The 26491-nt window shown below is 42.9% G+C and overlaps 1 protein-coding gene, 1 long non-coding RNA gene and 1 pseudogene across 3 annotated transcripts in view; 2 read left to right on the top strand and 1 right to left on the bottom strand.

Annotated features, from left to right (window-relative positions):
• The window catches only part of LOC100136712 (alpha-1B adrenoceptor), a 34692-nt gene extending 33160 nt beyond the window's left edge, over positions 1-1532 (top strand). The window contains 2 exon segments of the mRNA NM_001124675.1: positions 714-855; positions 1118-1532. Of these exon segments, the coding sequence (NP_001118147.1) occupies positions 714-855; positions 1118-1532 (557 nt within the window).
• Positions 1-26491, bottom strand: part of LOC149978250 (uncharacterized) — a 73203-nt gene that overhangs the window by 25704 nt on the left and 21008 nt on the right. The window lies entirely within an intron of this gene.
• Positions 21742-22930, top strand: LOC110487697 (gastrotropin-like; annotated as a pseudogene).

The following is a 26491-nucleotide window of genomic DNA, read 5'->3' as shown; positions in this document are numbered from 1 at the left end:
TAGTAAACAAAAGTGTTAACAAATCAAAATATATTTTATATTCTTCAAAGTAGTCGCCCTTTACCTTGATGACAGCTTTGTACAGTCTTTGCATTCTCTCAACCAGCTTCACCTGGAATGATTTTCAAACAGTCCTGAAGGAGTTCCCACATATGCTGAGCACTTGTTGGCTGCTTTTCCTTCACTCTGCGGTCCAACTCATCCTAAACCATCTCAATTGAGTTGAGGTCAGGTGATTGTGGAGGCCAGGTCATCTGATGCAGCACTCCATCACTCTCCTTGGTCAAATAGCCCTTACATAGCCTGGAGGTGTGTTGGGTCATTGTCCTGTTGAAAAACAAATGATAGTGGGACTAAGTGCAAACCAGATGGGATGGCATATCGCTGCAGAATGCTGTGGTAGCCATGCTGGTTACGTGGGCCTTGAATCCCTCTGTGACAGGGGGAGTGGAAACTTACTGTGTGCAACAGTGAGTGGCAATTGATGGCAAGCTGTTAAAACATTTCTAGCATGTCTGGGTAACAGGTTTGACGTGTTACGCTCAGTTTTCCACCACAGAACACCAGAAAATGGCCACAAATATTACAACCAGCTTACCTGCTTTTACTGGTTTTTCGTTTTTTTTATAATTGTTTTTTAAATTGATTTAGAAAATATTATTTTAAAAGGAATATAAAAATGTATAATCTTTATCTGTTCCTGTCCCCCCCAGGGTCTTTCAATCCAGACTTCCGCCCTCCTGAGACACTGTTCAAGGTGATCTTCTGGCTGGGCTACTTCAACTCCTGTCTCAACCCCATAATCTACCCCTGCTACAGCCGAGAGTTCAAACTGGCATTCATACGCATCCTCAGGTTGGTCTATTACTTTACTACCTATCATATTACTGTACTCCTTAATTCCTCTGCATCTTCAGATTGGTCTTTCATATTACAATTTACTCTGAGAGTGGCCAAGTATTATTCGTAGTAGCCCTTTGTGTGTCTAAAGTTCTGTACATTGTGGTTGTTGTTCTGAGCCATGTAGAAGCCAAATTCAAATGTCCACTTTTACCCTAAATGTACAATAAAGCGTTTTAATTTGGACTTAATCCTTCCCCCACCTCTCCATCCTCAGATGCCAGTGCCACCATAGGAGACGCCCAGGCTGGCATGGCTACAACTACCGTACCTCCCACTTCAATTCCGCCAGCCACTCACGAAAGAACTCGGCTGAGTCTGGTCACTCACAGAAGAACCCTGCCTGTCTCAACGGGAGCCAGCGCACCCTGTCCTCCTCAGCCAGCCCCAGTCCGAGCTACATGCTGGCTTGCCCAGAGGGGGAGGCCCTCTACACCTGCTGGGCCTCCGCCGCCTCCAGGTCCCCCTCCTTGCTGCCTGGGAGTCCTGCTAGCTGCCAACTGGGAACACTGAGGGGGGGTGTGGGGAGTGGAGGGACGTCTTACAGGGAGTCTGGTCAGGGGGTGTTCTTGTTCCCCTGTGGGGGGCAGAACGGGGAGTGTGGAGGGGACATACCTGAGGATAAGGTGTGACTCTCTGGTAGTCTTACAGACCCATGAGTTGTTGTTGAATGATTCCTGATGGGGATTTGAATCATGTTTAGTCCTGGACTGATGATGGGGAGTGATGTATGGTTCCATTCACTGTCAGTGGTTCATGTCAAGTGATCCTCGAACGGTCAATGGTTTCGTATTGTTGGTATGGGAAATGGTTGACGATGCCCTCTGCTGTATGTTAGCCAGCTTTACTGAGCATCAGGATCAATCCAGCATCTGTTAAATCAAACTATCACTATCACTGTCAGAGGAAAACGACTACAGATGAGGCTGTACTGCATTTCTCATAAACCACAAACTGTATACTATGGATTTGACAGAAACAAAGTCATGAAACCTTGGGACTACGTGTGGAACTGCACCCTAAACTGTCATCCTTCCTCTTTCAGTTTATCCTGATCTGTGAATGCCTCTTCTCTGCTGGGTCTGTGGTCAGTCAGAGAATGGGGTTGTGTTACATGTAAAGATCTGATGATCACTTTTCTGTTACTGTCACTTGATATCTGTATGGAATGTTTGTGTAAATAAAGTATAACCTGGTAATTTAGTGTACTCATCAGGAATCTAGTGGTTGCAAAAGATAAAGGAGAAAAAAAAGAATGTGGCGGGAACATAGAGGGTGTGCTTTGATTTAAGAGGAGATTATAAAGCCACTGCTACTGTTACACGCACTACCCCATCTATGAAAAATGTGATACACTCCATAAATAAATGTATTTTCAAACATTACTCAGTCATTCATATGTCAAAGATACTGTATATAGCATACTTAGATTAAGGGCTTGATTCAAGCAGTAGCGTGGAAGAACTGTGTTGTAGCACGCTTGACATTTGAGATCATTTCCAATTGAGCCGACATTTGCAGCGGTTACTGTGAATGCAGTCTTGCGAGCGTGATAATGTTGCCTTTAATTGTAAATCGGGCTACAGCGCAGATCCATCGCGGTACGGATTGAATCGAGCCCTTAACACTTCAACTGTCGTATGCCAATGGCCACTGATTTTCCATTTTGCAAATAAATAAAACAAATGTCTATATTGTACAATATGTGTGTCTCAGTGTGCCTATACCGTTTTTCTTCTTCTATGGTAGGCCTATCACAATTGGACTTTAAGGAGAAAACAAGTGCATCCATGGGAAATATGGGAGTTTTTTTTTTTACCTCTACTGGATCGGTGGGTTGAGCTAACGTAGGCTAATGTGATTAGACATATCTCATATTGCAGAAAGCTTAAATTCTTGTTAATCTAACTTTACTGTCCAATTTACACTAGCTATTATAGTGAAATAATATCATGCTATTGTTTGAGGAGAGTGCACAGTTATGAACTTGAAAATGTATTAATAAACCAATTAGGCACACTTGGGCAGTCTTGATACAACATTTTGAACAGAAATTCAATGGTTCATCGGATCAGTCTATAACTTTGCAATACACTGCTGCCAACTAGTGGCCAAAATCTAAGTTGCGCCTCGGCTGGCATAATACATTATGGCCTTTCTCTTGCATTTCAAAGATGGTACAAAAAACGTTTTTTTCTTTGTATTATCTTTTACCAGATCTAATGTGTTATATTCTTCTACAGTAATTTAACATTTCCACAAACTACAAAGAGTTTCCTTTCAAATTGTATCAAGAATATGCATATCCTTGCTTCAGGTCCTGAGCCACAGGCAGTTAGATTTGGGTATGTCATTTTAGGCAAAAATAAAAAAATAGGGAACGGATCCTTAAGATGAAATGCTCCGGAGTTAAGAATATTGGTAGTCTATATATACACATAGACCAAAAAGCTGAACAGATAAACACATTTTGGATTTGCAGGAGGAGGGAATTGCATTGAATCAAATGATTAATTTCCAATGAGGGAGGGGTGCCGCTAATAATAAACATTTTGTTTATTTATTATTCCTTTGGCCATATTGTGTAGGCCCTTTTGCAATGTTTGAATTGCCATGGTAACTGTCCTTATTCCATCAGCTTCCCAGCTAGCGCATTGAGTTCCTTGAAGGTTGTGGGAACATACGTTTTTGGTTTCCCATTGGTTCTGGGAACGAAGCCATAAGTTCTCTGGCCGGTAAAACTGAAGAAAAACATAACGTCCTGAGAATTGAAGTGTTCTGGGAACTTACATTTTTTTGGTTGCAGGGAGGTTCTAAGAACGTTTTACTATAGTTTCCTGAATGTTCCCTGGGAGGTTTCATTATAGTTTCTCGATTGTTAAGACACTTTTAATGAAACTGGGGTCGACTTTCCACCATAACCTAATGAGCACAACAGCATTATTTTTTTGCATAAACTAAGTCATTACTCATTGCTTTCACACAATGCAAATGCTAAGCACAGTTTTGCAAAACAGTAAACACCATTCTCAAAAGACACAAAAGTCAGTTGAGTAAATCAAGTAAAACAAAATTAAAACATCTGCTCACACAGCTGACACAAATTACTCAAAAAAATGTGAGCCTCGTCTGCATGTGTGCGAAACATCTTTGCAAGAATGGCCCAAGTAAGAGGCCGAGGTCAAGGACAAAGGAGGGGTAGAGGGGCCCATAGAGGAAGATAGTTCAGCTCTCAGTTTCTTAGGGCTAGGCGTCCCGATGGGACACCTGTCGACAACTTCTGGTGAAATTGGAGGGCGCGCAATTCAAATAAATAATCATAGAAATTCTGGATATTAAACATTTAGGTACATACAGTATTTAGTAAGCCACCAATTGTGCAAGTTCTCCCACTTAAAAAGATGAGAGAGGCCTGTAATTTTCATCATAGGTACACTTCAACTATGACAGACAAAATGAGAAAAAAGATCCAGAAAATCACATTGTAGGATTTTTAATGAATTTATTTGCAAATTATGGTGGAAAATAAGTATTTGGTCAATAACAAAAGTTTCTCAATACTTTGTTATATACCCTTTGTTGGCAATGACAGAGGTCAAACGTTTTCTGTAAGTCTGTAAGGTTTTCACGCACTGTTGCTGGTATTTTGGCCCATTCCTCCATGCAGATCTCCTCTAGAGCAGTGATGTTTTGGGGCTGTTGCTGGGCAACACGGACTTTTAACTCCCTCCAAAGATTTTCTACGTGGTTGAGATCTGGAGACTGGCTAGGCCACTCCAGGACCTTGAAATGCTTCTTACGAAGCCACTCCTTCGTTGCCCGGGCGGTGTGTTTGGGATCATTGTCATGCTGAAAGACCCAGCCACGTTTCATCTTCAATGCCCTTGCTGATGGAAGGAGGTTTTCACTCAAAATCTCACGATACATGGCCCCATTCATTCTTTCCTTTACACGGATCAGTCGTCCTGGTCCCGTTGCAGAAAAACAGCCCCAAAGCATGATGTTTCCACCCCCATGCTTCACAGTAGGTATGGTGTTCTTTGGATGCAACTCAGCATTCTTTGTCCTCCAAACACGACGAGTTTAGTTTTTGCCAAAAAGTTATATTTTGGTTTCATCTGACCATATGACATTCTCCAAATCTTCTTCTGGATCATCCAGATGCTCTCTAGCAAACTTCAGACGGGCCTGGACATGTACTGACTTAAGCAGGGGGACACGTCTGGCACTGCAGGATTTGAGTCCCTGGCAGCGCAGTGTTACTGATGGCAGGCTTTGTTACTTTGGTTCCAGCTCTCTGCAGGTCATTCACTAGGTCCCCCCATGTGGTTCTGGGATTTTTGCTCACTGTTCTTGTGATCATTTTGACCCCACGGGGTGAGATCTTGCGTGGAGCCCCAGATCTAGGTAGATTATCAGTGGTCTTGTATGTCTTCCATTTCCTAATAATTGCTCCCACAGTTGATTTCTTCAAACCAAGCTGCTTACCTATTGCAGATTCAGTCTTCCCAGCCTGGTGCAGGTCTACAATGTTGTTTCTGGTGTCCTTTGACAGCTCTTTGGTCTTAGCCATAGTGGAGTTTGGAGTGTGACTGTTTGAGGTTGTGGACAGGTGTCTTTTATATTGATAACAAGTTCAAACAGGTGCCATTAATACAGGTAACGAGTGGAGGACAGAGGAGCCTCTTAAAGAAGAAGTTACAGGTCTGGGAGAGCCAGAAATCTTGCTTGTTTGTAGGTGACCAAATACTTATTTTCCACCATAATTTGCAAATAAATTCATTAAAAATCCTACAATGTGATTTTCTGCATTTTTTTCCTTCATTTTGTCTGTCATAGTTGAAGTGTACCTATGATGAAAATGACAGGCCTCTCTCATATTTTTAAGTGGGAGAACTTGCACAATTGGTGGCTGACTAAATACTTTTTGGCTCCACTGTACAAGTATCTTATATCGGTTAAAAGCTTAAATTCTTGTTAATCTAACTGAATTGTCCGATTTACAATAAGCTTTACAGCAAAAACATGCCATGCGATTGTTTGAGGATGGTGCCCCACATCAAAATATTTTTTAACCAGCACAGGCTTCGTAAAATCACAAATAGCGATTAAATATTCACTTATTTTTGAAAATCTTCCTCTGATTTGCAATCCAAAGGGTTACAGCTACAACATGTATGGTCATTTTGTTAGATAAAATCCTTCTTTATATCCCAAAAAATCTGTTTAGTTTACGCCATCGATTTGAGTAATCCACTCGTTCAACATGCAGAGAAAGGAATCCAAAGAGCTACCGCTAAACTTTGTTTCAACAAGTCAAAATAATTTATAATAATTATTATTAATAATAATTAAATAATCCTCAGGTACCCTAAAATGTAATTAAACTATAATATTTCATATGGAAAGAAGTATGGAGGCAGGGTAGCATAGTGGTTAGAGTGTTGGACTAGTAACCGAAAGGTTGCAAGTTCAAATCCCCGAGCTGACAAGGTACAAATCTGTCGTTCTGCCTCTGAACAGGCAGTTAACCCACTATTCCTAGGCCGTCATTGAAAATAAGAATTTGTTCTTAACTGACTAGTTAACTAAAGGTTTAAAAAAAGTAGGAAAGTAAAATGTCAGGTGCATGTCTTCTTTGTCGTGCGCCCACATACTGATTTCCGACTGACTCCCAGTGGCAAAACTCACATTTCTTCCTTGTTTGGGAAGAAACAAAGAATCAATCTGGGAGTGAGAATTGCATATGACCAGCTTTCCATTGTAAGAGCATGGGATCTCAAATCTCATACATTATTTTAACATTTCTACAAACTTCAGTGTTTTCTATCCAATGGTACCAATTATATACATATTCTGGCTTCTGGGCCTGAGTAACATGAAGTTTACTTTTTAGGGAAAAAAAGAATACAGTCCATGCTGTGATATTATATTTTCTTGCCTTTTATGGTCATACCATAATTATAGTATCAACAAATGGCACAGACATAATGGCACTGAAGATTTTCATCTGGATCATCACAACTAGCTAACCAGCAATCCCGGATGACTACTCCTGGCTAGCGTTTCCATCCCAGAGCAAGCACCAATTAGCTTGAAGCTAGCCCGGCCAGGGCTCCTGTGCTACCACCGAAGTATACTCCTGGGCTACAATACCCGGACCCCTTCTACAGCCGGTAGGAGGCATGGAACCCCGCAGATCCCCTACGACTGGAATACCGACATAATCTGTCCGAGGACTCCCAACAGGCCCCTCAGGCGTGACACCCGCTGAAGGCCCATTATGCTAACCAGCTAGGCCTGCTGGCTACCTAGAGCTACTTGGAACCCTACTAATTCCACGACTGGTCTATCGACGTCACCGCACGAAGAGACAAAAACAGACTCACCCCCATCGCGACGTCCCCCAAAGGCTAACTTTCTAGCCCCTGCTATCTGCTTGCTTGCTTACCCGGTCTGCTAACTCTTGCTAACTGCTTGCTTGCCCCAGTCTACAAACTGCTAGCTGCCGGCTCTGGCCTGCTAACTGCTAGCTTACTTGCCCGGTCTGCCCGGTCTGCTAGATGCCGGCTCCGGCCTGCTAACCCGGTCTGCTAACTGCTTGCTAACCCAGCCTGCTAACTGCTAGCTTGCCCCAGTCTACAAACTGCTAGCTGCCGGCTCTGGCCTGCTAACTGCTAGCTTACTTGCCCGGTCTGCCCGGTCTGCTAGATGCCGGCTCCGGCCTGCTAACTGCTAGCTTACCTGCCCGGTCTGTAACTGCTAGCCCATGCTAACTGCTTGCTTGCTAACCCGGCCTGCTAACTGCTCCGATCTACTAGCTGCTAGCTTGTTAGCCTGCTAACTGTCTGAATCGCTGTGTCCCCAGCCAGCCCAACCACTCACTGGACTCATATGTTCACTTGGCTACGCATGCCTCTCTCTAATATCGATATGCCTTGTCCATTACTGTCCTGGTTAGTGATTACTGTCTTATTTCACTGTAGAGCCTCTGGCCCTGCTCAATATGCCTTAACCAACCATGTTGTTCCACCTCCTACATATGCGATGACATCACCTGGTTTAAACATCTCTAGAGACTGTATCTCTCTCTTCATTACTCAATGCCTATGTTTACCTCCAATGTACTCACATCCTACCTTACCTTTGTCTGTACACTATGCCTTGAATCTATGCTATTGTGCCCAGAAACCTGCTCCTTTTACTCTCTGTTCTGAACGTGCTAGACGGCCAGTTCGTATAGTCTTTAGCCGTACCCTTATCCTACTTCTCCTCTGTTCCTCTGGTGATGTGGAGGTTAATCCAGGTCCTGCAGTGCCGAGCTCCACTCCCACCCCCTAGGTGCTCTCATTTGTTGACTTCTGTAAACGTAAAAGCCTTGGTTTTATGCATGTTAACATTAGAAGCCTACTCCCTAAGTTTGTTTTACTCACTGCTTTAGCACACTCTGCCAACCCAGATGTCTTAGCTGTGTCTGAATCCTGGCTTAGGAAAACCACCAAAAACCCTGAAATCTCCATCGCTAACTATAACGTTTTCCGCCAATATAGAACTGCCAAAGGGGGCTGTGATGCAATCTACTGCAAAGATAGCCTGCAGAGTTCTGTCCTACTATCCAGGTCTGTACCCAAACAATTTGAGCTTCTAAATTCACCTTTCCAGAAACAAGTCTCTCACTGTTGCCGCTTGCTATAGACCTCCCTCTGCCCCCAGCTGTGCCCTCGATACCATATGTGAATTGATTGCCCCCCATCTATCTTCTGAGCTCGTGCTACTAGATGACCTAAACTGGGACATGCTTAACACCCCGGCCATCCTACAAACTAAGCTTGATGCCCTCAATCTCACACAAATTATAAATGAACCTACCAAGTACAACCCCAAATCAGTAAACACGGGCACCCTCATAGATGTCATCCTAACTAATTCGCCCTCCAAATACACCACTGCTGTTTTCAATCAAGATCTCAGCAATCACTGCCTCTTGCCTGCATTCGTAATGGGTCGCGACCAAACGACCACCCCTCATCACTGAAACACTTCTGCGAGCAGGCCTTTCTAATCGACCTGGCCGGGGTATCTTGGAATGACATTGACCTTATCCCGTCAGTAGATGATGCCTGGCTATTCTTTAAAAGCGCCTTCCTCACCATCTTAAATAAGCATGCCCCTCTCAAAAAAGGTAGAACTAGGAATAGATATAGTCCTTGGTTCATTCCAGACCTGTCTGCCCTTGACCAGCACAAAAACATCCTGTGGCGTTCTGCATTAGCATCGAATAGCCCCCGTGACATGCAACTTTTCAGGGAAGTTAGGGATAAATATACACAGGCAGTTAGAAAAGCTAAGGCAAGCTTTTTCAAACAAAAATTTGCATCCTGTAGTACTAACTCAAAAAAGTTCTGGGACACTGTAAAGTCCATGGGGAATAAGAGCACCTCCTCCCAGCTGCCCACTGCTCTGAGGCTAGGAAACACTGTCACCACCAATAAATAATAAACTCTAATTGAGAATTTCAATAAGAATTTCTCTACGGCTGGCCATGCTTTCCACCTGCCTACCCCTACCCCGGTCAACTGCCCGGCACCCTCCACAGCAACCCGCCAAAGCCCCCACCATTTCTCCTTTACCCAAATCCAGATAGCTGATGTTCTGAAAGAGCTGCAAAATCTGGACCCCTACAAATCAGCCGGGCTAGACAATCTGGACCCTCTCTTTCTAAAATTATCTGCCGAAATTGTTGCAACCCCTATTACTAGCCTGTTCAACCTCTCTTTCATATCGTCTGAGATTCCCAAATATTGGAAAGCTTCCCCGGTCACCCCCCTCTTCAAAGGGGGTGACACTCTAGACCCAAACTGCTACAGACCTATATCTATCCTACCCTGTCTTTCTAAGGTCTTCGAAAGCCAAATTAACAAACAGATTACTGACCACTTCGAATCCCACCATACCTTCTCCGCTATGCAATCTGTTTTCAGAGCTGGTCATGGGTGCACCTCAGCCACGCTCAAGGTTCTAAACAACATCATAACCGACATCGATAAGATACATTACTGTGCAGCCATATTCATCGACCTGGCCAAGGCTTTCGACTCTGTCAATCACAACATTCTTATTGGCAGACTCGACAGCCTTGGTTTCTCAAATGATTGCCTCGCCTGGTTTACCAACTACTTCTCTGATAGTGCTGTGTGTCAAATCGGAGGGCCTGTTGTCCCATAGAGACCTCTGACAGTCTCTATGGGTGTGCCACAGGGTTCAATTCTCGGGCCGACTCTCTTTTCTGTATACATCAATGATGTTGCTCTTGCTGCTGGTGATTCTCTGATCCACCTCTACGCAGACGACACCATTCTGTATACTTCTGGCCCCTCCTTGGACACTATGTTAACTAACCTCCAGACGAGCTTCAATGCCATACAACTCTCCTTCCGTGGCCTCCAACTGCTCTTACACACAAGTAATACTAAGTGCATGCTATTCAATCGATCACTGCCCGCACCTGCTCACCAGTCCAGCATCACTACTCTGGACGGCTCTGACTTAGAATACGTGGACAACTACAAATACTTGGGTGTCTGGTTAGACTGTAAACTCTCCTTCCAGACTCACATTAAGCGTCTCCAATCCAAAATTAAATCTGGAATCGGCTTCCTACATCGCAACAAAGCATCCTTCACTCATGCTGCCAAACATACCCTCGTAAAACTGACCATCCTACCGATCCTCGACTTCGGTGATGTCATCTATAAAATAGCGTCCAACACTCTACTCAACAAACTGGATGCAGTCTATCACAGTGCCATCCGTTTTGTCACCAAAGCCCCATACACTACCCACCATTGCGACCTGTACGCTCTCGTTGGTTGGCCCTCGCGTCATACTCACTGGCTACAGGTTATCTACAAGTCTCTGCTAGGTAAAGCCCCGCCATATCTCAGCTCAGTGATCACCATAGCAGCACCCACTCGTAGCACGCGCTCCAGCAGGTATATCTCACTGGTCACCCCCAAAGCCAATTCCTCCTTTGGTCGTCTTTCCTTCTAGTTCTCTGCTGCCCATGACTGGAACGAATTGCAAAAATCTCTGAAGCTGGAGACTCACATCTCCCTCACTAGCTTTAAGCACCAGCTGTCAGAGCAGCTTACAGATCACTGCACCTGTACATAGCCCATCTGTAAACAGCCCATCTATCTACCTACCTCATCCCCATATTGGTATCTATTTATTTATTTTGCTCCTTTGCACCCCAGTATCTCTACCTGCACATTCATCTTCTGCCGATCTACCATTCCAGTGTTTAATTGCTATATTGTAATTACTTCGCCACCATGGCCTATTTATTTCCTTAACTTACCTCATTTGCACTCACTGTATATAAACTTTTTGTTTTCATTTGTTCACTGTATTATTGATTGTATGTTTTGTTTATTCCATGTGTAACTCTGTGTTGTTGTATGTGTCGAATTGCTAAGCTTTGTCTTGGCCAGGTCGCAGCTGTAAATGAGAACTTGTTCTCAACTAGCCTACCTGGTTAAATAAAGGTGAAATAAAAATAAAATAAAACATAAAAAATGGTTAACCACGTTAGTGTATATGGATTGTTGTAGTTAGTATTTATTGGGTCATTGTGTAGCGATTGATTGAATTAGCTTTTCATTAAATAACAAGTTGCATGCTTTGACGGAGGTAGTTGATTTTGTGTCATGTATTTAATGTTGAGTCTTAATGCATTTTGCAAATTAAATCTCATTTTGGCGTGTTTCAGTTTGGGGCTGCATGTTAATTGTTTTGAAAAAGTGAACTCTGTTTGGATACGTGCTCAAGCAATCGAAACTGTAACATTCTGATAATGGAAATTATAGGTTATCTGGAGGTTTTTTAATAACTTCCTTAACTTTCACTGAATGTTTCAATACGACTTTTAATAACACTGCTAGCTTGTTTTGGGTTAACTTTTTGGAACTCCAAGCACCAATGGGACACATGAAAATGAATTTCCTTCGGCATTAATCATACAAACACATTTCTTTTTATTATGATACGGCATTAGTGAGATTCAAACCTTCTGTTTTCTGTCCATGGAATTTGTCCAATGAGCCAGAGTATGGGAGTATGTTTTTGTAGGCATACAAAGCTATTCATTTTAAGCAGCCATGGAACGCACTTCCAGACACTATTAGGACTGCAGAGTCTTTGTCCTTCTTTAAGGCACAGCTCAAGGCCACGCTGTTCAGAAAAGCTTTCATGGACTTCTGCGAATTCAGTTCTTATGACACCTGTATATAGCTTTGTTTGTTTTCTGTGTTTTGGATTGTTTTTATTTTTATTTATTTTTATTTTTTAGCGCCTTTAGTGTGAGAAAAGCGTGTTACAAATTAAATGTATAATTATTTAGTCTATAACAGACCCCATTTCAAAGGGCTCATTAAGATCAGGTTTGGCCTATTAGTGGGCACAGGCAACACACCTGAACACACTCAAAAAGATAAATAGAGTTTTGTTGATGCTGAGAATGGAATGTACACTGAACAAAAATATAAAACGCAACAATTTCAAATATTTTACTGAGTTACAATTCATATAAGGAAATCGGTCAATTAAAATAAATTCATTAGGCCCTAATCTATGGATTTCACATGACTGGGAATACAGATATGCATCTGTTTGTCACAGATACCTTAAAAAAAAGAGGTAGAGGGGTGGATCAGAAAACCAGGCAGTATCTGGTGTGACCACCATTTGCGCCATGCAGCGCGACACATCTCCTTCACATTGAGTTGATCAGGCTGTGGATTGTGGCCTCTGGAATGTTTTCACACTCCTCTTCAATGGCTGTGCGAAGTTGCTGGATATTGGCGGGAACTGGAACACGCTGTCGTACATGTTGATCCAGAGCATCCCAAACCAGCTCAGTGGGTGACATCTGGTGAGTATGCAGGCCATTGAAGATCTGGGACATTTTCAGCCTCCAGGAATTGTGTACAGATCCTTGTGACATGGGTGTATTATGCTGAAGCATGAGGTGATGGAGGCGGATGAATGGCACGACAATGGGCCTCAGGATCACTTCATGGTATCTCTGTGCATTCAACTTGCCCTCGATAAAATGCAATTGTGTTCATTGTCCTTAGCTTATGCCTGCCACAATGGGGCACTCTGTTCACAACGTTGACATTTGCAAACCGCTCACCCACACAATACCATACACTTGGTCTGCGGTTGTGAGGCCGTTTGGACGTAATTGCCAATTTCTCTAAAACAATGTTGGAGGCAGCTTATCAAATCAAATCAAATGTATTTATATAGCCCTTCTTACATCAGCTGATATCTCAAAGTGCTGTACAGAAACTCAGCCTAAAACTCCAAACAGCAAGCCATGCAGGTGTAGAAGCACGGTGGCTAGGAAAAACTCCCTAGAAAGGCCAGAACCTAGGAAGAAACCGAGAGAGGAACCAGGCTATGAGGGGTGGCCAATACTCTTCTGGCTGTGCCGGGTGGAGATTATCACAGAACATTGCCAAGATGTTCAAATGTTCATAAATGACCAGCATGGTCAAATAATAATAATCACAGTAGTTGTTGAGGCTGCAACAAGTCAGCACCTCAGGAGTAAATGTTAGCTGGCTTTTCATAGCCGATCATTTAAGAAGAGTCGGCTCAGCAAAAAGAGGAAGATGTGAAGAGGGCAAGGGAGGAGTATAAGAAGAGGTGGGATACAGATATTTAGAGAGTGGGTAAAGAGCTTGGAAAGAAGAGAGAAAGAGAGAGAGAGAGAGAGAAAGAGAGAAAGAGAGAAAGAGAGAGAGAGAGAGAGAGAGAGAGAGAGAGAGAGAGAGAGAGAGAGAGAGAGAGAGAGAGAGAGAGAGAGAGAGAGAGAGAGAGAGAAGGAGAGAGAGAGAAGGAGAGAGAAGGAGAGGATGAAGGAGAGAGACAAATGGGTGGATCGGATGAGAAAGGATATGGGGGAGAGGAGTTGGAGTGAAGCTTTAAGGATGAGAAATTAAAAGGAGGAAATGATCAAGAAGAGGAAGAAGTCATCTGGGAAATGAAAAGGGTCAGACACTTAACATAAAGAGATCATTCAAAATAGCTAAACACTCAGATTTGTCCTTATGTTGGCAGCAGTCTATGGGCCAGAAGAGACTGAGATCCACACTTATAGAATAAAGATGCAGGTACCTCTATGGCCACTATTCACTAACATTAGCAATAGGACAGCTGAGACTAAATGGACCCTATGTCTTGTTTGGATGCATAAACCACCTTAAAGTAGTGACGTTATACTATAACCTCTACTGGGTGCTTCAAAAGGTTCCTCAAATGGTAGGGAATTACATGACATGAGCATATTGCGATGCAGAACCCGGGCCCTGCCTGTACCCCTCTCTGGTTTGACCTCATAGACAGGGCTGTCATCAGCTTTCCTGGTTACCACCACATGTATTTGGTCCTCCCAGTGTGATCTTAGCTTTCCCGGCCCCCCACGTTCTGACATGTTCCTCACCAGTACACGATCCCCTGAGACCAGAACCAAACTAATTTTCTTCCGATCGTAGTAGGCTTTTCCCTTTGCTGTTGATTTCTCCATGTTTCTACTGGCGATGTCATAGGCTTCAGCCATCTGTTGCTGCCACTTCTTAGCATAAACCTGGTATGATTTCTCCTGTTCCTTTATCTGTAACCCAAAGACAAGGTCAACAGGTAGCAGTGGAGCCCTTCTGGAGCCAAATTGCAGGAAATACGGTGAGAACCCAGTAGCATCACTGATGGTACAATTATATGCATGAATGACCTTGTTCAGATAATCACCCCAGTTGGCCTTTTTCTCTTCATCTAGTGTGCGCAACATTGACAACAGTGTACGGTTAAATCTGTCCACCAGATTCCCCTGTGGATAATATTGAGAGGTTCTGGAATTGGCTATTCCCGTATAGTTCTGCAAGGCTCTGAATAAACGATTTTCAAACTCTCTTCCCTGATCCATGATGGGTTTTTGACAAAAAGCCAAACTTTGGGAAGAAATCATCGAAAATATTTTTTTGCTGCAGTTTTCCCTGACATATTTCTGGTGGGGTAGGCTTGTGCAAATTTAGTAAAATTATCTAAAATAACAAAAATGTACTCGTGGCCCCCTCTGCTTTTCTCCAAATGCACATAGTCAATTGAAATCATCTCAAAAGGAGCTGTAGCTCGTACATGTTGCATTGGGGCCCTAGTTATTACACTGGGTTTCTTTTGTTTGATACACTTACACACTTTGGTGATAAAGTGTTCAATGTCATGTTGCATGCACGGCCAATAAAAGTGTTCTTGTGCTAAGTTCAACACTCTTTCTGTTCCTAGATGGGCCATTTCAGTGTGTAAGTACTTGTAAATCAGTGTTCTATACTGACTTGGTACCACAACTTGTGTCCTTTTTGCTGTTTTCCTTTGTAATAATCCATCTGGTGAAACATGGAGTCTGTTCGTTCCACTCTTGCAGTAACTGTTTGACTGTATGACTCTTGTTGACATACTGCTGGTTTAGGCTTCGTCCTTTGACTTTTCAGTTCCAAGATTCTCGATACAGCCGGATCCTTTAACTGAGCCTGCATGAGATCGTGTGGAGACAGTCGGTCTCTAACTGTTCCCCCCCCCACCATGACAGCTCATCTTGCACTGATGGCCTTAGTGTGACCGTGGATGTCCACGTTACACAGTCATTCTGTTGTGTCTGAACATTATTGAGTGTTGCTTTAACCATTTCAAGTGAGTGTTTCTCTCTGCATTCTTCCATGTAATGTTCAGCATGCAAAGGAGAGCGTGACAGAAAGTCTGCGTCAGTGTTTACCTTTCCAGGATGATACTTCAGTGTGAAATTAAAGTCAGACAGCTCTGTCACCCAGCGATGACCGGTGGCATTCAGTCTTGCTGTAGTTAGTACATATGTCAAGGGGTTATTATCACTGTGCACTCTCACAGAGGGAGCATAAAATAGGTTCTCGGAACCGCTCAGTCACTGCCCATTTGAGGGCCAAGAATTCCAGTTTCCCTGAGTGAAGGTGATAGTTTCTCTCTGCTTGAGTCAGGGTGCGGGAGCCATATCCAATGACTCTCAGTTTTCCACATTGTCGTTGGTATAACACCCCTCCCGATCCCTCTTCGGAGGCATCAACTTGCAGGATAAAAGGGTTCTTGAAATCTGGGTAAGCAAGCACAAGTGGATTAGTCAACACACTCACCAAGTGTTCTAATGCTCTCTGGTGAGCACCCTCCCGTATAACTTTCTGGTGGGGCAGAGCCTGTCCCGACTGCATAGCTACCTTGGTCCTTCGCTTCCCGGATGCTGGGGTCTCTGACTTCACTGCTAGTAAGTCAGAGACATTTAGCATGTTGTGAAAAGTTCTGTACATAACCCCTATAGTACCCTAGAAACCCCAGTAGTTTCCTCAGCTCTCTCACGTTTGTTGGTGGCCTGTTGACCAGTTCTTGCACTGCTACAATTTCTTTAACATCCATTCTGTAACCCTCAGCAGAAAGGATTTTTCCTAAATAACGGACCTCATTCTTGAATAGGTCACACTTATCAGCCCTGAGTTTAATACCCCATTTATTTTGCTGCCTGAGAACCTGACGGACATCTTCCACATGTTGTTCAAATGACTGACTAAAAATAAGAACGTCATCCAAACATGGTATACAGATTCTATCTATTTTACCCTCTAAACCTTCCTCCAGGCTTCGTTGGAAGGCAGAGGGACTGTTTGATAAGCCAAAGGGAATTTTATTCCATTCATATAAGGCCCAAGGGGTGCTGAAGGCAGTGTATTGTCTGGACTCCTCTCCCACAAATCTTTGGTGGTCTGCCTTTCCTTGATCTAAAACTGTAAACCATGAGTTTCCTCCCAAACCATAAAGTATTTCCTGTAAAAGGGGGATGGGATGCCTGTCCAGAACAGTCTTCTTGTTCAATCCCCTGTAATCAACACAAAGGCTTAAACTCCCACCCTTTTCCCATACGCAGACCAAAGGTGATGCGTATGATGAAGTTCACTTCCTGGCAAAGTTTTTGTTCAGGAGACACTGAAGGTGGCTTTTCACCTCAGCATACAAGGGGCGTTGCACACCGTTGTATCTCTTTGCCACTGGTATGTTATCCGGCAATGTTATCTCCATTCTGAGATTTTCAATACACCCTAAGTCCATGTCATCTTTGGTGAAAACAGCTGATTCCTCTCTGAGCATCCGTTGGACTAATTCTTGTTGCTCTTGGCTCAAGCGCTCAACCTCTACAGGTGGGTCCCACCACTCTATTTGACCGTTGTCCGGGCCAGGATCCGGTGGGGATCTGTCTTGAACCTGTGCTACAGTAACCTTTTCTCCACTGGGCACAGGAATCGGGTGACACGCTTCTACGCTTTGTAATGTCCCTATCACTGTTTGTCTTGGTAAGGTAATGTCATGTTTGATAGTATTCACTACTGCAATTAGTATTCACTACTGTATTGACTACTGACTTTGTAGGTCCAGGCACCAGATCACTCTCACGTCCAGGTCAAATAACACAATTTCATCATCGAAGGGAGCTCCTCTTGGGATACAGGGATGAATCCATTTTGTTTGTCCACCTGGAATGACAATGTCACATCTGCCTGCCTTAAGCAAGCATTCCTCCGTGTACTCTGAGTGCTGAAGCAGATTGAGTAAAGCCTTTGCCTTTCCCTGTCCTAGCTTAAGTGCACTTCTAAGCATCTTTACTGTAAACATCATCTCTGAGGGCTCCTTGTTACTTTTTGTTACTATTTCTTCAATTACATTAAACCCAATGATTGGTTTCTCCAGTCTTCCATTTGTGATTAATATCGGAACCCTCAACTATTTTCCTGCAATGACCTCAGCTTTGGAATCAAGCAAATTAAAGCAAATGTCCATCAAACCCAGAAAGGGAATTTCAGTGCCATTGGCTGCCCTTAGATCCAGTTTCTCTGTATTTGTGTGTGTGGCAAATTACGTTTTCTCCATTCCTCACTTATGATGGATACCTCAGCCCGTGTCCCATAGTGCTAGAGTCTTTACACTCTCCATATAACACCACACTTGACATTTTTTTACCAATGACCTGTGCTATATTACAATGTCCTGTGGTAGCTGGGGTAGTTGGCCCCCACTCTCTCTGTGTCATGGGACAAGGGAAGTTGTGGTCAGTCTTGCGGGCAGTCTTACATGTAGGTTGGTGCTTTTTCCAATGATCCTGTTGACACACTTTGGAACAATAGGCAGATTTATGACACAATGAACACAACTTCAACTCTGCGATTCTCTCTACCTTTGCACTGCAGCCACTGCAACACTGGATGGAACTAGATGTATCTGAGGTCACTCCCCGTTCCATGGTTGTGACCCCCCCAGGCTTTTCCAGATGGATGTGCGTTGCCCCTGATCCTACATCCTACTGCCCAATGGCTATCACTGCCACATGTGTAGCAATGATTACAAGTCTGTTGACCAGTCTCATAACAACTTTTGCATTTTCTTTTCTCCCTGTTGGTTGGACTTGGTTTTCTGTTGGAGCGATTCCTAACTGAACTGTCACCCTGGCCCTGCACTGACTGTACTAATGAGGGAACCTGACAGGTCAGTTCTTTGATTGCTTCATTGCTCGCATCAATTTTACTCAGGAGAGGATTATATTTATTTTGTTTTTGGACTGTGGTCTGTGAGGGCTCTGCCTGTGCACATTCCTCTCCGCTATTCCCGTTATCCTCACTCTGTACTGCGTTCACTCGTGTGGGTGTGAACTTACGGGAAATCCTGGTCTTTTGCATGCGTTCGCTTTCATTGCCCTGGGCAATTTGCATTTTCTCAAGCAACAGTTCATCACTGGTGTTAATATTCTGGAGATGCACTCTCATCTCTGCCCTGACATTACAATTTGTTTATTCTGTAACAATGGCCTGCAGGCATTGGCTCTTGACTAACTCTGTTCCATATTTCAGTCCTGATTGGGCACGAGCTGAGGCTGATAACACCTGCCTCAGGTCAAAGACTAGGGGACTAGGAGGTCCAAGGCAGACTCTCCTGGCTCTTGTGTTGCTTTAGTCAACTTGTGATACAGTTCAGTGGCATCCTTCTCTGCATAATGTGTCCTCAAGATTTGCCTTAGTGTGTAGAGTGTCATGTCTGTTTACCCCTCCAGGTAACTCCTAATCTTAAGCCCTGGGCTCACAGCTCTGATTACTGCTTCTATGATTTCTAATTCATGGTACTCTTTTCTCTGTCCATTTTCAATTTGATGTTCTAGGCTGCTGAAACTGAGCTTATCTTTTTGATTCTGATCTCCGATCTGTCCATGAATTTTAAAGTCTTTATATCTGGACATACTCACTCCATTCTCTCTCTGTGGCGGGTGCCTTTCTGGAGCTGAGACCACTTCTCTGCTGGGCTGAGGAGCCCCTCCCTCTTCTTTTCGTTCTGCCGCAGCTCCCAGCTCCCGTCTCTCCGCTGGGTTCGCTGTCCACTTGCCTCATTGGCGCCGACTGGCTGAGACTTGTAGGCAGACTTTTGACAGCATCCTCAGAGTCTGTTATTCCTTTGATTTCGTCTTTCAGTTGAAGCAGCCAAGACATTCCCTCATCCTCTGATTCCATTAAATCCTCCTTCTCACAGTAATCTTCCATCAATTTTCGCCGCAAAGCTCTTTCCTTTCACTTCAGAGTCATCTACACCTCCTATTCCATAACGTACACACAAGTGCCGTAAATTGTCCTCAGTTAAAGTCCATAAACTCTGTTCGATTTCATCCAACAACGTTTCCCTCTCTCGACTCATATTGTCCTACTCACGTGGCAACAACGACAATGCAGGCAATGGCAACATAGCTACACTCCGTTAGGTGGTTAGCCTGCTAACGTTAGCTAGCTAGCTACTCTCCCAATGTCTCTCACTCATTGTCTGTTCCAGGAATATGGGCCGGTGCTCACATGAAAATAAATCTCAGCGGTGCCTTATCATATAAACTACAGCGCGAAAAGTACGGTTTACTTCACTTTTAATCATGTCAGCACAGGTAACAGCCGTGTACAGTCTTTCTTTAGTTTTACATTCTTACTCTTTCCAATTCACTTAAACTATATTTCTTTATTTCCCATGGGCTGCACCAGAGTACCCCCTAGTGGCTGGCATACAACTGTATTACAACTGCCCCTTACACTAGCATAGCGGTTGTCACATCACAGAAACTTCAAATACTGATGACTGACACTGTATCAATCATCATGCGTGTTTCATGTTGTGTATTTTGGTGGTCATATTCAGTGGCGTAAAGTAATTAAGTAAAAATACTTTAAAGTACTACTTAAGTAGTTTAAGTAGTACTTAAGTAGTTTTTTCTTAAAGAAAATGCTGTACTTTTTAATCCATACATTTTCCCTGACACCCAAAAGTACTCGTTACCTTTTGAATGCTTAGCAGGAGAAAAAAATGGTCCAATTCGCACACTTATCAAGAGAACATCCCTAGTCATCCCTACTGCCTCTGACCTGGTGGAGTCACTTTAATAAATTATGTCTAAGTGTTGGAGTGTGACACTGGTTATCCGTAAATGAAAAATACAAGAAAATTGTGCCATCTTTAATATAAGGAATTTTAAATTAGTCATACTTTTATTTCTACTTTTGATACTTAAGTATATTTTAGCAACTACATTGTAACGCCCAACGCAGGAGATGAGAAGCAGGCACAGGGAGTGAACCATTTAATATAGACGGACATGCAGTGGAACAAGAACAGAGTCTGAACATAAACACGACCCTGCAAACAATGCTACACCAGGGAACAACACAGAGGAGCAGACATATACGCAGGGGAAATCAACACAGTGAGGGAGTCCAGGTGGGTCCACTGAGCACAGCTGCGCGTAATGATGGTAACAGGAAGGCATGATGACAGGTAGCCTGGCGCCCTCGAGCGCCAGGGAGGAGGAGCGGGAGCAGGCGTGACATACATTTACTTTGATACTGAAGTACATTTAAAACCAAATACTTTTAGACTTTTACTCAAGTAGTATTTTACTGGGTGACTTTCACTTTTACTTGAGTAATTTTCTATGAAGGTATATTTAATTTTACTGCAGTATGAGAATTGAGTACTTTTTCCACCACTGGTCATATTTAGAACTACAGCTCCCTAGAGCACTCTAGTTTACAAATTCAGTTTGAATTCGCCCACGCTAGCCTGTTGTTGGGTGGGATCTGTAGTTGCAGAGCCTGCTGCTGCCTGTTCTGAATGCTGAGGATGACCAGTGGTGACGTTCGCCACCAGGTGGACATTCACTGAAAAGCACGACTCGGAACTAGTCATCAGTACAGCCATTGTCATCAAGCCTTGGAACTTTAGTTGTTTTTATCTCAACTACCTTTCTGTATCAGGTTTCTAAACCAAGGTTATCTTTTTCATCGATACTGACTTGGGACCCTATCACTGAATAAGATGGACCAGATCCCTATATTAAATATATGGCTCTGGGAGAAACCGCCATAAGCAATACTATTACAATGTGCAGTGCACCTTATTCCGTCATCAATGTGCAGTACAACAACATTCCGTCATTGCATTGGCAATATAATGACAAGTTGGCATGACTGACATGTAGTCTACATACATCCTCTATGGGGCCTTTCTGTGCTGCAATCAGGTAGGCCCATGTGTAGAGGATGAGAATTAGGCTCTTTTGGCAGTGAGCCACTGAACGTTGGATGAGAAACATTTTGTTCTTTCAAAAGAAGGAGAAAGCCACACCTTTCTAGAGTTTCTAGAGGCTCTTGTCAGTTCTTCACTGTTCCACATTGCTTCACCACCATGGCATTCTCTGGGAAGTACAAGCTCGAAAGTCAGGAAAACTCAGGAGTTTCTAGAGGCAATTGGTAAGTCAAAGCACTCAACAATATTTTGAATTAGGGCATTGCAGAGAACATTGTTGTTAACCTCAAAATCTCATCAATACTTCCCAACTAATCCTAACCCTAAACATAACCCTACCCTACCTTAGCTCAACCTAACCCTAGATAGGCAGGCAGATAGACAGAGACAGACAGATAGATAGACACAGTAGATGGATAGATATTATTGATCAATTCTAACCATACCATTCTGTACTCTTCCCCTGGGTTTTGCCAAATCCAAGACAGACATCAAGGTGATAACAGAGGTGCATCGGGAGGGGGTTGATTTCACCTGGTCTCAGGTGATCCCAAACTGGACCTGGACTAACAAATTCACCATCGGTAGTGTGAGTTAGAGACCATGAGACGCTCCAAATTCACGGTGAGGAAATTTATGAACGAGTGAATGTTTGAATCTGCTTATTAAAATCATTGAATATCAGCTAAAGTATTCTAGAAGTTGTCATTTCAAAGATCCGGACTCTTTTTGTCCTTCTTAGACCACCGTCACCATGGAAGGTGGCAAGATTGCTATTCCGTTCCCCCAGTACCGTTTTACTGCTGAGATCAGTGGGGAGAAGCTTATCATGGTAAGAGCAAGTGGCCGAGACAGAGAGAAAGAGAGTGACTAAGTTAGTAAGAGATTGAATGAAAGAGAGATACATATATATATATATATACATATATATATATACATATATATATACATACATACATACATACATACATACATACATACATACATACATACATACATACATACATACATACATACATACATACATACATACATACATACATACATACATACATACATACATACATATGTATGTATATATATATATACAGTGAAGCTGTGTCCGAATACCCATATCCCATTTTAAATAGTAGGCTTTTTGGGTATGTGAAAATATAAGGTTTTATAGTATTTTTGCGATCCTGGCTATATGAGTGATGTTACTATTCCCACCAAATAGGTGTTTGCCTTTCACGCCAGTGACCAGGATTTGCTTCCCTTCCCTGCCGTTTGCTACATTGGTGTCAGAAGTGGGATGGTGCCCGTAAGCCCATCGGAGAGGCATGTACACACCAGGAACTTGGTATAGAGGGCTACACTCCCTCCAATAAAGGGGGTAATGTAACAACCTTAACTCAACATCTAGAGACCCCGTCAAAAGGTTTGGATCCTTTGGTGTAATGGTTAAAGTTAGAATCCTTAGATGCTACATACATTTTTGGACTTATAAATTCATTATACACTACCGGTCAAAAGTTTTAGAACACCTTCTCATTCAAGGGTTTTTCTTTATTTTTACTATTTTCTACATTGTAGAATAATAGTGAAGACATCAACACTATGAAATAACACATATGTAGTAATTCAAAAAGTGTTAAACAAATCAAAATATATTTTACATTTGAGATTCTTCAAATAGCCACCCTTTCCCTTGATGACAGCTTTGCAAACTCTTGGCATTTTCTCAACCGGCTTCACCTAGAATGCTTTTCCAACAGTCTTTAAGGAGCTCCCACATATGATGAGCACTTGTTGGCTGCTTTTCCTTCATTCTGCGGTCCAACTCATCACAAACTATCTCAATTTGGTTGTGGTTGGGTGACTGTGGAGTCCAGGTCATCTGATGCAGCATTCCTTCACTCTCCTTCTTGGTCAAATAGCCATTACACAGCCTGGAGGTGTGTTGGGTCATTGTCCTGTTGAAAAACAAATGAAAGTCCCGCTAAGCCCAAACCAGATGGGATGGTATATTGATGTAGAATGCTGTGGTAGCCATGGTGGTTAAGTGTGCCTTGAATTCTAAATACATTACAGACAGTGTCACCAGCAAAGTACCCCCACACAATAACACCTCCTCCTCCATGCTTTACGGTGGAAAATAAAAATGCAGACATCATCCGTTCACCCACACCACGTTTAACAAAGACATAGCGGTTGGAACCAAAAATCTCAAATTTTGACTCCAGACCAAAGGACACATTTCCACCGGTCTAATGTCCATTGCTCAAGTGTCCTGGCCCAAGCAAGTCTCTTCTTCTTATTGGTGTCCTTTAGTAGTGGTTTCTTGGCAGGAAATCGACCTTGAAGGCCTGATTAACACAGTCTCCTCTGAACAGTTGATGTTGAGATGTGTCTGTTACTTGAACTCTTTGAAGCATTTATTTGGGCTGCAATTTCTGAGGCTGGTAACTCTAATGAACTTATCCTCTGCAGCACTGGTAACTCTGGGTCTTCCTTTCCTGCAGCGGTCCTCATGAGAGCCTGTTTCATCATAGCGCTTGATGGTTTTTGCGACTGCACTTTCAAAGTTCTTGAAATGTTCCATATTGACTGACCTTCATGTCTTAAAGTAATGAAGGACTGTTGTTTCTCTTTGCTTATTTGAGCTGTTCTTGCCATAATATTGACTTGGTCTTTTACCAAATAGGGCTATCTTCTGTGTACCAACTCTACCTTTCAGAACACAACATATTGGCTCAAACACATTACAATTCCACAAATTCCACTGTACATTATTTCCACAAATTAACGTTTAAGAAGGAACACCTGTTAATTGAAATGCATTCCAGGTGACTACCTCATGAAGCTGCTTGAGAGAATGCCAAGAGTGTGCAAAGCTGTAATCAAGGCAAAGGGTGGCTACTTTGAAGAATAACAAATATAAAATATATTTTGATTTGTTTAACACATTTTTGGTTACTATATGATGTCATATGTGTTCTTTTATAGTTTTGATGTCTTCACTATTATTCGACAATGTAGAAAATAGTACAAATAAAGAAAATCCCTTGTTTTAAAACTTTTGACTGGTAGTGCATATACCTTATGAAGGCCTCAAGAGCATAGATCAGCTGTTCTACCCTATCAGACCGCAAAATATAAGCTTGTTTTACGCCAACGTTTGTAAACCATGTAAACAAACACTATATAGCCTCAAAACATGGTTAAAACCATAGTTTTGATATCATGGATGGTTAGTCCTTGCATCCATGTCTCTGTCTATGAATTTGAGAGTGGTTAAACTTCTCCCATCCAGGGACGGACTGGGAGTAAAAAAGGGCCCTGGACTGATCCAGATCGCCCCACCAGAACCGGCCCCCGTGCACGCACGTACACACACGACCAGCCCCTAATACAACCACCTAGCTGCATCACAACCATTGATCACTACTGCAGAGCTACTTTTAAAAGGCTGCAGAAAACACACACAAACGCTGCACGTTGTTAGAAAACTTCTACAGAACACACACTGAATTTGTCATGATTGAACTACCTCACATCACATGAAGCCTAGAGTGAAAATGAGATTCAACAATATCCACAATACTCACTGAGACATAGAACGGTCTAAGTGCTGCTCAGGGTCAGCTGGCTGGCTTTGAGTGGTGGGAGTACACCTTCTAAAAAACAGTGGTTGAACACCTCTCCAAAAATAGAATGTAACCTATAAGAGAGCAGCACAAGCCATCATGAGTCTTGACTGAACTACATCACAGCAACTGAAGCCCAGAGTGAAAAAGAGATGCTATAATATTCACAATACTCACTGAAATATAGAACTGTCTAACTGCTGCTAAGAGTCAGCTGGCTGTCTTCACTCTGTCAAAGTACTGGACAAGACACAGAAATGTAGGAGTAAAATAATGGTAAGTAAGCAAGTTATAGGAAATATGCCGCAAGTACCTTATTGGAGGAGCAATTTTTATCAACAGCACGCTTTTCTCTGCAACTCCATCGATCACCATGCCAAAACAAACAACATCCTCTCTGGGCAGCTTTAAAAAGAACGTAAAAATATGTTTGCTGTCTTCTGTGCCCATATGAATAACCCCTATGATGTAACTGGAATGATGAGATAGAGGTTCTTCTCCTCTGTTTTTGTTTTATTATTTGACTGCCGTACTGTGTTCGATCTTGTCTAGCCATCTCGTCTCAAGAGGACCACAATGGAAATAAGGCCCAGACTTTATTGTGTGTGTAATGGGTGCGTGCTGGTGGCAGGGAAGTCAGGTTCAGGAGAATGAACTTGGTATAAACAGAGTTGTTTAATAAGTGCTCACAAAACTCCAAAAGCCAAAATAATAAAAGGGGGTACAAAACCCGTCGCACACCAGAAAATAACTTGCACATAACATACAATCAAACAATCACGAAGAGGACATGAGGGGAAACAGATGGGATTGGAACCAGGTGTGAAGAAAGACAAGACAAAACCAATGGAAAGTGAAAAATGGATCAGCGATGGATAGAAGGTTGGTGACGTAAACCGCAGAACACCGCCCGAAGGGACCGACTTCGGCGGAAGTCGTGACAGTGTGTTATCCTCAATGATTTTATTAATGTGCATGTATGGCTTTTTCAAGTTTTATGTGTGCTTCTTTTTTAAAATGGTCGAATTAATAAACTAAACTAAAGTATCCAGGGCCATTAGGATGTCCTTCTCGGTGGCCATCAGCATGAAGGCCTCTAGGTATTTTTGTGCGAGAGTGCTCCTGAGTCTGTTCTTGATATACTTTAAGGTAGAGAAACTTCGCTTGCTCTACTTGGGTAACTGAGAGGGTGAGTAGGAACTTGTATCCAAGGTCAAGGATATGGTACGCATCAGTCAGCAGGTTGTACCGTCTCAGCATCTGGTAACAACACAGTGGAC

This window comes from Oncorhynchus mykiss, chromosome 14, assembly GCF_057628025.1.
Source record: "Oncorhynchus mykiss isolate SJ-2025 chromosome 14, ASM5762802v1, whole genome shotgun sequence".
Classification (NCBI taxonomy): Eukaryota; Metazoa; Chordata; class Actinopteri; order Salmoniformes; family Salmonidae; genus Oncorhynchus; species Oncorhynchus mykiss.
This window is presented reverse-complemented; position numbering and strand designations above follow the sequence as displayed.